This window comes from Tachyglossus aculeatus, chromosome 9 (genome assembly GCF_015852505.1).
Source record: "Tachyglossus aculeatus isolate mTacAcu1 chromosome 9, mTacAcu1.pri, whole genome shotgun sequence".
NCBI classification, from domain to species: Eukaryota; Metazoa; Chordata; class Mammalia; order Monotremata; family Tachyglossidae; genus Tachyglossus; species Tachyglossus aculeatus.
The window spans coordinates 37,197,350-37,209,266 of NC_052074.1; the positions used below are offsets into that span (position 1 = coordinate 37,197,350).

The 11,917-nt window shown below is 53.8% G+C and overlaps 1 protein-coding gene across 2 annotated transcripts; it reads left to right on the forward strand.

Moving 5' to 3' along the window:
- On the forward strand, window positions 1–11,605 carry LOC119932550 (histamine N-methyltransferase-like). 2 transcript variants are annotated; one of them, XM_038751840.1, is made up of 6 exons: window positions 1–149; window positions 1,237–1,289; window positions 7,090–7,197; window positions 7,678–7,808; window positions 8,269–8,362; window positions 9,544–11,605. In XM_038751840.1, the coding sequence occupies exons 1-6, from the start codon at window positions 13–15 to the stop codon at window positions 9,897–9,899; spliced, it is 879 nt and encodes a 292-aa protein (XP_038607768.1). In that variant the 5' UTR covers window positions 1–12; the 3' UTR covers window positions 9,900–11,605. The 2 variants fall into 2 exon arrangements, with proteins under 2 accessions (XP_038607768.1, XP_038607769.1); XM_038751841.1 differs by lacking the exon at window positions 1,237–1,289 and having other exon boundaries at window positions 71–149.
- The last annotated feature ends 312 nt before the right edge of the window (window positions 11,606–11,917 follow it).

Genomic DNA, 11,917 nt, shown 5'->3' on the forward strand with positions numbered 1-11,917 from the left:
CCGCCCCCCGCCATGTCCTTGTGGGCCCGGAGCCTGGGGTCGGAGCCGGGCCGCTACCTGCGGGCCTTCCGCCTCTTCCTCTCCCGCTCCAGTGAGCACCAGGCTATGCAAGCCTTCGTCGGGGGCCGCCTGCCGCCGCTCCTGCACAGGTACCGACACCAGCACAGCCCCCACGGGCAAGCCGGGGGCACCGCGGGCACCGGGCCGGGGGCTTCGGCGCCGCTCCCAAGGCTGCCAGCGCCGCCGGGTCTCGGCCTCCTGGTCCCGGGCTGCTGCAGGAGGGGCCTGCCGCGGTCCGGCCAGGGCCAGGCTCTGATGCCACGGGCAGAGGAACGGCCTCCACCGCCCCCATCGTCCCCCCACCCATCCCAGGCTGTAGGGGTCGAGGCCTTGGAGACAGAGCGGGTGGGGAGATTGGGAAAGGAAGAGGGAGAGAAAGAGGTGAGGAAGAGGGGGCAAAGAAAAGTAGGAAAGGGGTAGGGAGGAGGAGAAGAAGGAGGGCAGTTGTGGGGGAAGGAGGAAATAGGGAAAGAGGGAAGGAGAAGGGAAAGGGGAAGTGAGGGAGGGGTTATCTAGGGTGAGCCCTTCCAGGGGCAGGATCCGCATGTAATTCCCACGTGTATACTCATTCCCAGTGGTTAGTAAACACAGTAAACAGTTAAATACCTTTGCTAGCAGGGTGTCATAAAGGGAAGGTGGTTGGGTGGGCATCATGGAGAGCCCACCCTAGTCCCTACTCCCTCAGAAGGAGGGTGGGTGGGCCCCATGCACGAAGCCCGTGTGGACAGACGATTGGTTTGTCTCCTTCCCCTCCCCTCCCCTCCCTTCCTTCTGCTATGATCTCCACTGTCCTGGCCAGAGAGACTAGGGCAGGTCATCATGGGGCCCGGTAGGGAATTGCCCTGAAAAGGGCAGGCCGCTCCCTCATTCTGTTGGGGCTGAACCACACGACCTCTCAAAGCCCCTCCCAGCCCTGGGAGATTCCAGGAACAACAATTGTCACCAGGCCGATCCAGTCACAGTTCAGTAAACTCCAATCCTGAGCACTCTCCCGGCATTCCAAAGCCACAGATCTTCCCCGACCTGTGCGTTCGGTCTGGGTTTCAGACCGAAACTTTGCTTTGCTTTGCTTGCTTACTCCTGGCCTGACCCTGCGCTGGTCTGGACCCTACTGCCCGGGGCCGGGTATCCGACGTGTCCGCCCACCTCCCTCTCACTTGTTACTTCGTTTTCCAGCATTGGCGAGGGAAAAGAAGAAATCAACATCCTCAGTGTTGGAGGAGGTGCAGGTAAGACCTAGCTAGTTTTATGTAGGAGTTTGTGACCAGGGCAGACCAGGGGCTGAGGCTGGGGTCGGGGCCACGGTGGAGCTGGGGTAGATTCTGCTCCTGCCTCCACAAAAAGGCACTGGGGAGGAGGGGGCAAGCTGCACCTCAGGACACCTGAGCCCTGGCTCCCTGTCCTGACTTTCTGCACATAGCAGTCATCCAGCACAGTGCTCTGCATCCAATAGGTCCCCAATACAGTGCTCTATATCCACTAGGCACTCAGTACAGTGCTCTGCACACAGCAGGCATCCAGTACAGTGCTCTGCACACAGCAGGCATCCAGCACAGTGCTCTGCATCTAATAGGTCCCCAATACAGTGCTCATTTCATTCATTCATTCAATTGCATTTATTGAGCGCTTACTGTGTGCAGAGCACTGTACTAAGCACTTGGAAAGTGCAATTCAGCAGTAAAGAGAGACAATCCCTGCCCACACAGGGCTTACAGTCTAGAAGGGGGAAGACAGACATCAAAACAAGTGAAAAGGCATCAATATAAATAAATAGAATTATACATACATACATAAATACATAAGTGTTGTGGGGTGGGGAGACAGGGGAAGAGCAAAAGGAGTGAGTTGAGATGATGTGGTTGGAAGGGGGAGCTGAGGAAAAGGGGAGCTTATTCTGGGAAGGCCTCTCGGAAGAGGTGAGCCTTCAGTAGGGCGTTGAAGTGGGGGGAAGAGTTATCTTTTGGCGGATTTGAGGAGGGAGGGCATTCTGGGACAGAGGTAGCACGTGGGCCAGGGGTCAACAGCAGGACAGGCAAGATCGAGGCATGCTGAGGTTAGCGCAAGGACTTCAACTCTCACCGGTCCTGTTGGGCCCCTTCTTCCTGGCAGCAGTCAGAAGCCCTCACAGTGGGTCCTCTTTGTCCTTATAATCAGACTCATATCCACTAGGCACGCAGTACAGTACTCTGCACACAGCAGGCATCCAGCACGGCGCTCTGTACTATTCCCAGTACAGTGCCCTAAACAGGATTCCGTACCCTGTACAGGATTCTATACAATGTTCTATACAGGATTCTGCTCTCAGTAAGTGCCCAGTTTAGTGCTCTGGGAAGCAGGAGCTCATGGATAAACAGGGAAGCTGGCTCAGTAGGGTGGGATAGGGAGAAATACGCATCCAGTGATTTCCCAGGACTACATGGATCAAGAGGAAGGGGAAACCATTGGAACCACCTCTAACCAGGCTGCGGGGACTGATAAATTGAGTTCTGGATGTAAATCCCACCCAAAGGGCTGAAGCAGCAACCGTTACCAGATCACCTTGGCTCATGCAGCTGGCAGGCTATGGGGCACCTGTGTTCTTTCAGTTTTCACTCTGTGAAAGAAATCAATCAATCAGTCACATTTATTGAGTGCTTATTATGTGCAGAGCAGTATACTAAATGCTTGGGAGAATACAAACCAACAAGAATTAGCAGTCATATTTGCTTCCCATTATGAGTTTACAGTCTAGGGGGGAGATAGATGTTAATATGAATTCATTATGAGTTAATAAACTAAGAAACACTTGGTTGCAAAATCCAGACCCCCAGTGCCAAGAGAAGCAGCATGACCTAGTGGAAAGAACCCAGGCCTAGGACTCAGAGGACCTGGTTTCTTATCCCAGCTCCATCACTTGTCTGCTGCGTCACCTTGGGTGAGTCACTTCACTTCCCTGTACCTCAGTAAAATGGGCACTAAATCATACTCCCTCCTACTTAAACTGTGAGATCCTTGTGGAACAGGAACTGTGTAAAACCTGATTATCTTGAATCTATCCCAGTGCTTAGTACAGTGCTTGGCACATAGAAAACGCTTAAGTATTATAAAAAAAATCCTCCCCTATACTTTTATTCCTAGATTGTAAGCCCCTCGAAGAGCAGAGACTGTGTCTAATTCCCTATTGTCTACTCTTTCCCAGTGTTTAGTACAGTACTCTGCACTCAATAAGTACTTACTAAATGTTAGTAATAATAATTGTGGTATTTGTTAAGTTCTTACTGTGTGCCAGGCACTGTACTAAGCACTGCGCTGGATACAAGCAAATCAGATTGGACACAGTCCCTGTCCCACTTGGGACTCACAGTCTTAATCCCCATTTTACAGATGAGGTAACTGAGCAACAGAGAAGTAAAGTGACTTGCCCATGGTCACACAGCAGACAAATGGTGAAGCTGGGATTAGAACCCAGGTCCTTCTGATTCCCAAGCCTGTGCTGTACCTACTAAGCTCGCTGCTTCTCCCAATATTATTACTACATGGGGAACGGGGAGCCCGGAAACTCAGCGGGAGGTGGTGTCCATTGAAACTTTCCTCACTTTCTGGAATCCTTGCGAAACTTGGAGGCGGAGAGTAGGGGAGGGAGGCGAGGGGAAACTGGATCCCTGGGAGATGGAGAAGGAGGAGCCAGCCAGCAGCTCCCCGCATCCTTACTACCACACACATCCCTCTGTACTATGGCCTGATCTACTGCCTGGAGGTGAAGAGAACGAAGGGCCAGCCCTTGTCAGGACATGGCCCTCTGCCGCCAGCCCTGGCCATCTCTCAGTCTCCCTTGAAATTGGAGGGGCCAGTTGGCCGGAGGGAATGGGGAATGCTTTGGACCTGGGATCCAGGTCACATTCTCCGTGCTGGCTGGCCCGAGTTTGGGAACCTGCAGTCAGCGTGTACAGGCACAGACGGGACTGTGCCTCCTCCTTCCCCTTCCACTGCCACCTCCCTTCAGCCCCCCATACCACTCCCCCCACCACCCCCTGCCAGGCATGCAGGTTGTGTGTGTTTGACACCCTTTGCCAAGAGATCATGTGTTTTACACGTTCAGAAAAGCAGACACTAAAAAAGGAAAATCCGTTCCTCACAACCTGTCCCTTGGATTTCCATGCCTAGAGGTCCAACAGAATCAGCTCTGCCCCTCCTGGGTGTGACTGGGACCGCTGGGCCATGGGAGTGGCTAGGCCAGGGTCCCCACTGGCCAAGCAGCCGCCAGGAGTCAGTCAGTCAGTCAATCATATTTATTGAGTGCTTATTGTGTGCAGAGCACTGTACTAAACTCTTAGGAGAGTACAACTGAGCAATATAACAGGCACATTCCCTGCCCACAGCGAATTTACAGTCTAGAGGCTAGCAGCCCACTCCACTGACCCTACCCCCGGGGATAGCCCCGGGGGAGGCTGGTCCACGGAAACTTCGCCACCCTGAACTGTAGCTGCTCTCAGCTGCAGGGGTCACAGATCACCATCCACCTAAGGAGTGGGGTGGGGGTTACCTTCTTTTTAATGGTATTTGACAAATGCTTACTATGTGCCAAGCCCTGTTCTAAGCATTGAGGTAGATACAAGTTAATAATAATAATGGCATTTATTAAGCGCTTACTATGTGCAAAGCACTGTTCTAAGCGCTGGGGAGGTTGCAAGGTGATCAGGTTGTCCCACGGAAGGCTCACAGTTCTAATTCCCATTTTACAGATGAGGTAACTGAGGCACAAAGAAGTGAAGTGACTTGCCCAAAGTCACACAAATGACAAGTGGTGGAGCCGGGATTTGAACCCATGACCTCTGATTCCAAATAATATAATAATAATAATGATGGCATTTATTAAGTGCTTACTATGTGCAAAGCACTGGTCTAAGCACTGTGCTCTTTCCACTGAACCGTGCTGCTTCTAATCAGGTCGGACACAGTCCCCTTTCCACATGGGGCTCACAGTTTAAGAGGGAGAACAGGTATCAAATTCCTATTTTACTAAGGCATAGAGAAATTAAGTTCCTTGTCCTGGGTCACCGAGCAGGCAGTGGTGGAGTCGGGATTAGAACTCAGGACCTCTGACTCCCAGACCTGTGCTTTTTCCACTAGGCCATGCTGCTTCATCAGTCAATGTATATCAGAAGCCTGCTAATCAGTCAGGCGATCAATTGCATTTATTTAGTGCTTGCTGTGTTCAGAGCAATGCACTAAGCATTGGGTGAGTACAGTAGAGGTGGCAGACAGTCCCTGCCCTCAAGAAGCTTACAGTTCTGTGTGCAGAGCTCTGTACCAAGTGCTGAAGTAAAGTAGAGGTAGCAGATATGGTCCTTGCCCTCGAGGAGCTTATATTGTGCTAAATTCTGGGAGAATACAGTAGAGGTAGCAGATGTGGTGTCCCTGCTTTCAGAGTGTCTGCAGTCAGGCAGAGGAAGCCAATAGTAAGATGGTTTACAGACAGGAAGGACTCTGCACACAGTAAGCACTCAATAAATATGATTGAATGAATGAACAGGATGGAAGAGAAGGTTGTTATGCAGGGCACAGGGAAGAGCAGGCAGCTCAGTACTCATCTCTGACCCTGGAGACAGTCCTGTCCCATCCACCCACACAGATCTAAAGTTTCTCTGTGAGAGTGTTGGCCGAGAGAGTGTCCCTAGAGTTCTTCTCTCTTTAACTCTCTTTCCTGCTTTCATTAATTCTAAAAATCGAGTTCAAACCTCCCATTTAGTTGCAGTTCATTTACCTTTCACATTTGATTTGGACATTTTTATTGTGGAATGCTCGCACCCTGTTCCACAGGGCAGTTAGAGCTAAGTAAGGGACATAGAAGCAGCATGGCCTAGTGGATGGAGCACAAACCTGGAGTAAAAAGGACCTGGGTTCTATTCCTGGCTCTGCCACTTGTCTGCTGTGGGATCTTGGACAAGTCACTTACCTTATCTGTAAAATGGGGATTGATTGTGAGCCCCATGTGGGACATGAACTGTGTCCAAACTGATGAGCTTGTATTTACCTTAGCACTTAGTTCATTGCTTGGCACATGGTAAGTGCTTAACCAATACCATAAAAAAAAGAAAGAGAAGCATACTCAGGAGGATCGGGGTGGGGGGACAGAGGGGCTTCCGAGTGAGGAAGGGCAGGGACTCTGAGGTTGGACAGATGTGGGCTGAGATGGGGCAGAGTTGGAGGTCACTGAAGCAGGAGAGTGTGGTCAGGGTGAAAACCGTGTTGTACTTCCACAAATCCCACCTCACCGTGGCTAGGGCCCCCATTGGTAATGAAGGGCAGCAGGGTCAGGACCAAAGCAGGAAATACGTCTTCCCCAAGAAGGGTGTGAGTACAAGGAATCCATCTTCACTGGGAGCTGTGCATCCAAGAATACCTGCAAGTCCATCAGGGTTGGAGAGGCCCATGGATAGGTGTCCATGCCGGATCACTGGGGGGAAGTCCAGAGCGTCGGATGGTCTTTGTTGAGTCATGGGAGGATAGTTGGGGATGGAGAGGGAAGAGTCAGGAGCGTTGGATTGTCTGGGTGGGGTTTTGGGAGGAGAGTCAGGTATGGAGAGGGGAGAATCGGGAGTATCGGATGGTCTGGGTTGAGTTATGGGAGGAGAGTCGGGTGTTGAATGGTCTGTAGTCATGCAGTCCCCATCTCCAGCCTCACGGAGCCATGCTGCCAGGGAGGATGCAGAGATAAATGCAGAGAATTCCCTCACATAAACCTACCCCTCCCTTCCCTTTGTCCCTTTCCTACCTGCTCTTTTCCCTCTCTCCTCTTCTCTTCCCAGTTTCCCCTTGCTCTGAGTGACGGCGTGGGGCTTTCTTTCTCTCTCTCACTACAGTCCAGGTTGGGCTGCCTGGCCCCTGAGTGGCCATGCCCAGGCAGCCAGGTCACCCCTCAGGGAGGGGTTGGGGAAGGCAGGAGAGAGGGGTTTTGCAGTCTGATACCCAGAGTCTCTGAAAGGTTCCCAGAGCAGTGATGGCACCATTCTCCCACCATGTGATGCTGGCATTCCTGCTGTCTTTCAGGGGAGATCGACCTCCTGATCTTGGCCCAGGTCCGCTCTCGATACCCAGACATCCCAATCAACAATGAGGTGGTGGAGCCCAATGCTGAGCAAATCGCTAAGTACAAAGGTGCGTCACTCACCCAGGCCAGTCAATTCTCCCCACTTCCTCCAGCTCCCTGTCTCCACATCACTCTGTGAGCTCTGGATGGCAGGGAGAGCTCACAGAGAGGGGGACAACATCTGCCCATTCCCCCAGCCTGCAAGAAAAGTGCTCTGCACACAGTTGGAGCCCAGAACACACCGGGGATGCTGAGAGGACCGCTTTCTCTGTAGTTTCCCACGGGGCTGATGTGGCTCCATCTTTCTGGTCTGGCTGTTTTCCCACCTCACAGGGCTCTAGCCAGTGAAGGGCCCTGGTTACTCATGGGGCAGGAAAATGGGGTCCAGAATGGTTCCTGGTTGCTGGCCAACCCCCCACCCCCCGGCCACCCCCATTGCACTGGGGATTGGGGAGGGTGTCGGAGCTGAGCAAACCCAGTTGGGACTCAGACCTGGGGCTTACCGTGGGCCTGGGTGATCTGCTGACACTCCCAATTCTGTGTGGCAGAGCGTGTGGCCACAACAGCAGGCCTAGAGGGCATCAGGTTTACCTGGCATCAGGAGACAGCCGAGGAGTACCAGCATCGGACCACCACTAGCCGCCAGCTTCGCAAGTGGGACCTGATTCACCTCATCCAGGTAGGCCCACACTGGACCCCCCTGACTCTGCAGACCATGGCCCCAGTCACCGCATCAACCCCAGCCCTGGCCCGGCCCCTAATCCTGGCCCTGGCCACCTGCTAAACCCGGCCAACCTGTTGACCCCAGTCAACCTGATGACCCTGGCCATCCTGCTGGCCCTGCTGACTGTGGTTCTGGCCACCCCAGCAGTTTTGGCTCTGGCCAGGTGGAGGCAAGAGGTGCGTAGGTGGGCTGGGAGGATGTGGGTGGACTTGGAAGGGTAGAATTGGTGGGGACACCCATTTTTCCATCCATATTTGGGGAGCCAGTTAGGGGCCAAGGGAGATGACTTCCCTCGCCTGGCATGCCATTGGCTCCAGCTCCAGAGAGAGTGTGGGAAGGGGAGCCCAAGGGAGCCCCGTTCTCCACCCCCCCCCAGCCCTTCTCAGCTTCTCAGCCCATCTTTCCCCATCCCCAGATGTTGTATTACGTCAAGGACATTCCAGCCACCCTGTCATTTTTCCACGGACTTCTGGACGCCAATGCCAGGATTCTGATCATTCTGGTGTCAGGTGAGTCACCCCCTCAGGCTCGGTGGACTGGGGCCGTGTGCATGCTTTGCACACAGTAAGTGCTCAGTAAATACAATTGAATGAATGAATGAATGAATGGGTGTGTTCATGTGTGTGTGTGTGTATGCACATGCCCACACACTCGACAGGGATAGAGAGGTTTTGACTGCCATAATTCTCCCTGCCCCAACACCACTGCCCTCCACCCTAAATCATTGCTTTAGCTTTTCTCACACTCTCACCAACCTGCTGCCCAACAGAGACCCAGAGGCTCAGACCTCCTCTTGGCCCCTGTGCAGCTGGACCCTGAGAAGGACTATGGCCATATAGGGCACCCTGCCTAAGCATCTCCTCTCAGCCAGTCCTTGAAGCTGGTTATAATGGGGGCTTCCGAGGAAATGGGGAGACTCAGAAAAGCTTCCTGGGGAGGAAATTGGCTCTTTTGAAACACAGGGGATCAACTTTCCTGCTCGAGAGGAGGCTGGGCCTGTACTGAGGGGCAGAGTGTTCAGTCTTGCCATCCAGTGGAGGGGGAGCCCCTCCTCTCTGGTGGGCTTCTTCACCTACTGTTGGCATCTTGCTTCACAGAGCTGACCTCTCCCCCACCATCTCCCCTGCCTCTCTCCCTTCTGTTCTCGTCCAGTGCCCAGCATGTTCGTCATTCTTCTGCAGAAGGCATGCAGGTCCCATGCCAACAGTGGGGCTAGGCTGCTGGACCCTGTTTGAGAGCAACGGGCAATCTCTTACTTTCTTTGAACCAAGACAGCTTGAATATGCTCTAGCCTCAAGTCATGGTATGTGGGTTCAAGGGCCTCCCTGAACCTTCTGCATCATTTCAGAAGGCTTCTGCAGGCTTAGCGTGCCTCCTGATGCTTCTGCATTATCTCGTTGAATGGCAACCAATCAAATTTATTGAGTGCTTACTGTGTGCAGGACACTAAACCAAGTGTTTGGGAGAGTACAACACGGCAATATAACAGACACATTCCCAGCCCACAACAAGCTTATAGTCTAGGGGAGAATGGCACAAACTGGATCCTTCCCCCAGCTCCAGGACTAGCCTCTGTTAGAGCAAGAGAGGCATTTAAGGAGTGGTGATCCCCCTCCCAGCCAGGACCTCCTTCCAGTAGGTCTAGTCCCCTGGGACCCACACGCTCACTCACCCCCGGTCTATCTGGCAGGCTCCAGCGGCTGGGCCCACCTGTGGAAGCAGTATGGGACCTCCCTGCCCCGGGACGATCTGTGCCTGTATGTCTCTGCGGCTGACATAGCCGCTGCCCTGGATGCCGGGGGGATGCGCTTCCAGTCCCACGAGCTCCCGTCCGACTTGGACATCTCCGACTGCTTCACGGAGGGCAGCGGGGACGGGGAGCTGCTGCTGGACTTCTTGACCGAGACCTGCAACTTCAGCAAGGCTGCGTCACCTGTCCTGAAAGCCGGGGTCCTGGAAACCCTGCGGGATCCTGCATGCAGCATCTGCAGTGACGGGAAGGTTCTGTTCAATAACAACCTGGAGGCCTTGATGGTGGCACCCTGACCAGTCGGCCAGCTGCCTGCTTGCTCCCCCTCTGCCAGTCGGACTCCTCCAGTATTAACCCTGCACTTGCAGAATTGTATTGACATCTAGTTACATCCCCTGTACCTGGGGAAAATGCAATTCAGGGGTCTCCCAGTGCTTAGTGGATCTAGCTTCTCCTTTCCAACTCCTCCCGGTAATAGGCTTGGGGCAGTACTAGGGGGTCCTTAGAGCATCCTGGAGGTGGAACTTGCCAAATGGCAGTACTCGACGTACTGTTGGTGGCCCGTCTGGCATGGCGGTCCGTATGGTGTTTGCTCTCCTGGGATTGAAACAAGTTATTTTATGGGGGAAAGAAAAAGAAGGATGAGGGGGATCCGCTTGCCTCCCTGTTGGCTTAAGATAACTTTGGGGTGTTTTCTGGAGGCGTGATTTTCCGTTTAAGTTTGCTCTGGGGTTGGAAGTGTTGCAGTTTCTTCTTCTAGGTCTCCCAGCAGTTTCCTCTCTCCCCACCCCGATGAACTGGTTTGGCGAGGTGGGAAAGACTCCTGAATTGCATTTGCCCTACGTGTGGGGGATGGAACTAAATGCTCACCCCGCAAGCAAGACCCTTTCTGCTCTTAAGTCCGTGGGTAGTGAGGACCAGCCAGTTGACAGGTGGATGCAACCACCAGTCAGTGAGAAACCCTATCTCTCCCCACTGCTGCTGTTCCTGGACAATATTCCTGTTTTCTGGCAGCTTAACTCCTGCTCCAGAGTAGAACATTCCTCCTGATGGGAACCTGGGGGCCAGGCAGGCAGCTAATCATGTGGAGGAATGGGACCTGTTGATCCTGCTGAAGCCCAGGCAGTGGCTCCAAGTCCTTGGCAGACAGGTTCTGGCAACCAGTAGTCTGCAAGCTCTCTACTTATGGATGCCAGGAAGGACTGTATGAGAGATCAGACTTGAGCCAGGCCATTCGGGTCTGGGAGTGTAATGCCCTCCCATGCCCCCCTGGTGGACTGATGTTGGGGAGGTGGTGCCCGGGACCCTACTAGGAGCTGTTTGATAGCAGGGAATCCCACAGACCGCCACAGAAATAGGGGGAGGGGATTGGAGACTTTGGTCTGGTGGGGGACAGGTTTGGGGAGTTTCACATAGGAACCATCCACTCTACCTTCCTGGGGAGACACAGAGCTGGGACTACTGGGAAGGTGTGGATGGGCCTAGCCACAGGGGAGGTGGACAGACGTGGCTGATGGCTGGACTGCCTCAATGGGATGAGTGCCCCTGGCACCTGGATGCACATCGCCAAACCTCAGAATCACTCAGATTGCCCTTCTGCCTCTGCTCCAATCTCACAGCCATCTCCTCAAAACCCCAGAGCGCCCTCACTGCCCACATCCCAGGCCTTCAGTCTCTAGCGGGGCCAAGATGGGCTAGTGTGTGACCCCACTCTCCCCAGCCTTTCCCACTGTCCAGTTGTTCCACCTGTACTCGCTCTAGCCACATCCACCTTCCTTTACTCTCCACCCTACCCCCCAACCCTTCCCTGATCCACACTGCCCTCTAAGCCCCTTCTGCCCTGTTTCTCAACCATCCTTGCCTTCTACTCCCTGCCCTGCACCTCTAGTCTCCCCTAGTCTCCCCCACACCTCAGGCCCTGGGCATTTCATGGTTGGTCAAGAGGCTTGGGGTGGGGAGCAGTTTCTTGGTCCGTTGTTCTGGGAAGTGGAGGGGGATGGAGACAGGGTCAGGGAGGGAGGGAGGGAGTAGGGGAGGGAGTGGAGGAGGTGGTGATTTAAGACCAACCCTGGCCAGTGGCAGTCACAGTTTCCAAACGTACCTGAAAGCCCATTATCCCAGCCTGCCAGGGAGCCATCACTGTGGCCAGGGCATGAATGACCACCATAGCCAGAGAATGAGTGACTTCCTCACCATTTGGACATAGCCTCCCGAGGGCTGCACTCATGCGGGGAGGCAGAGGCCCTGCTAGTTTACTACTGTGAGTCATGGAGACAGCTAACTCTGGGCCTCGAATTGCCAGAGACTGCCTGGT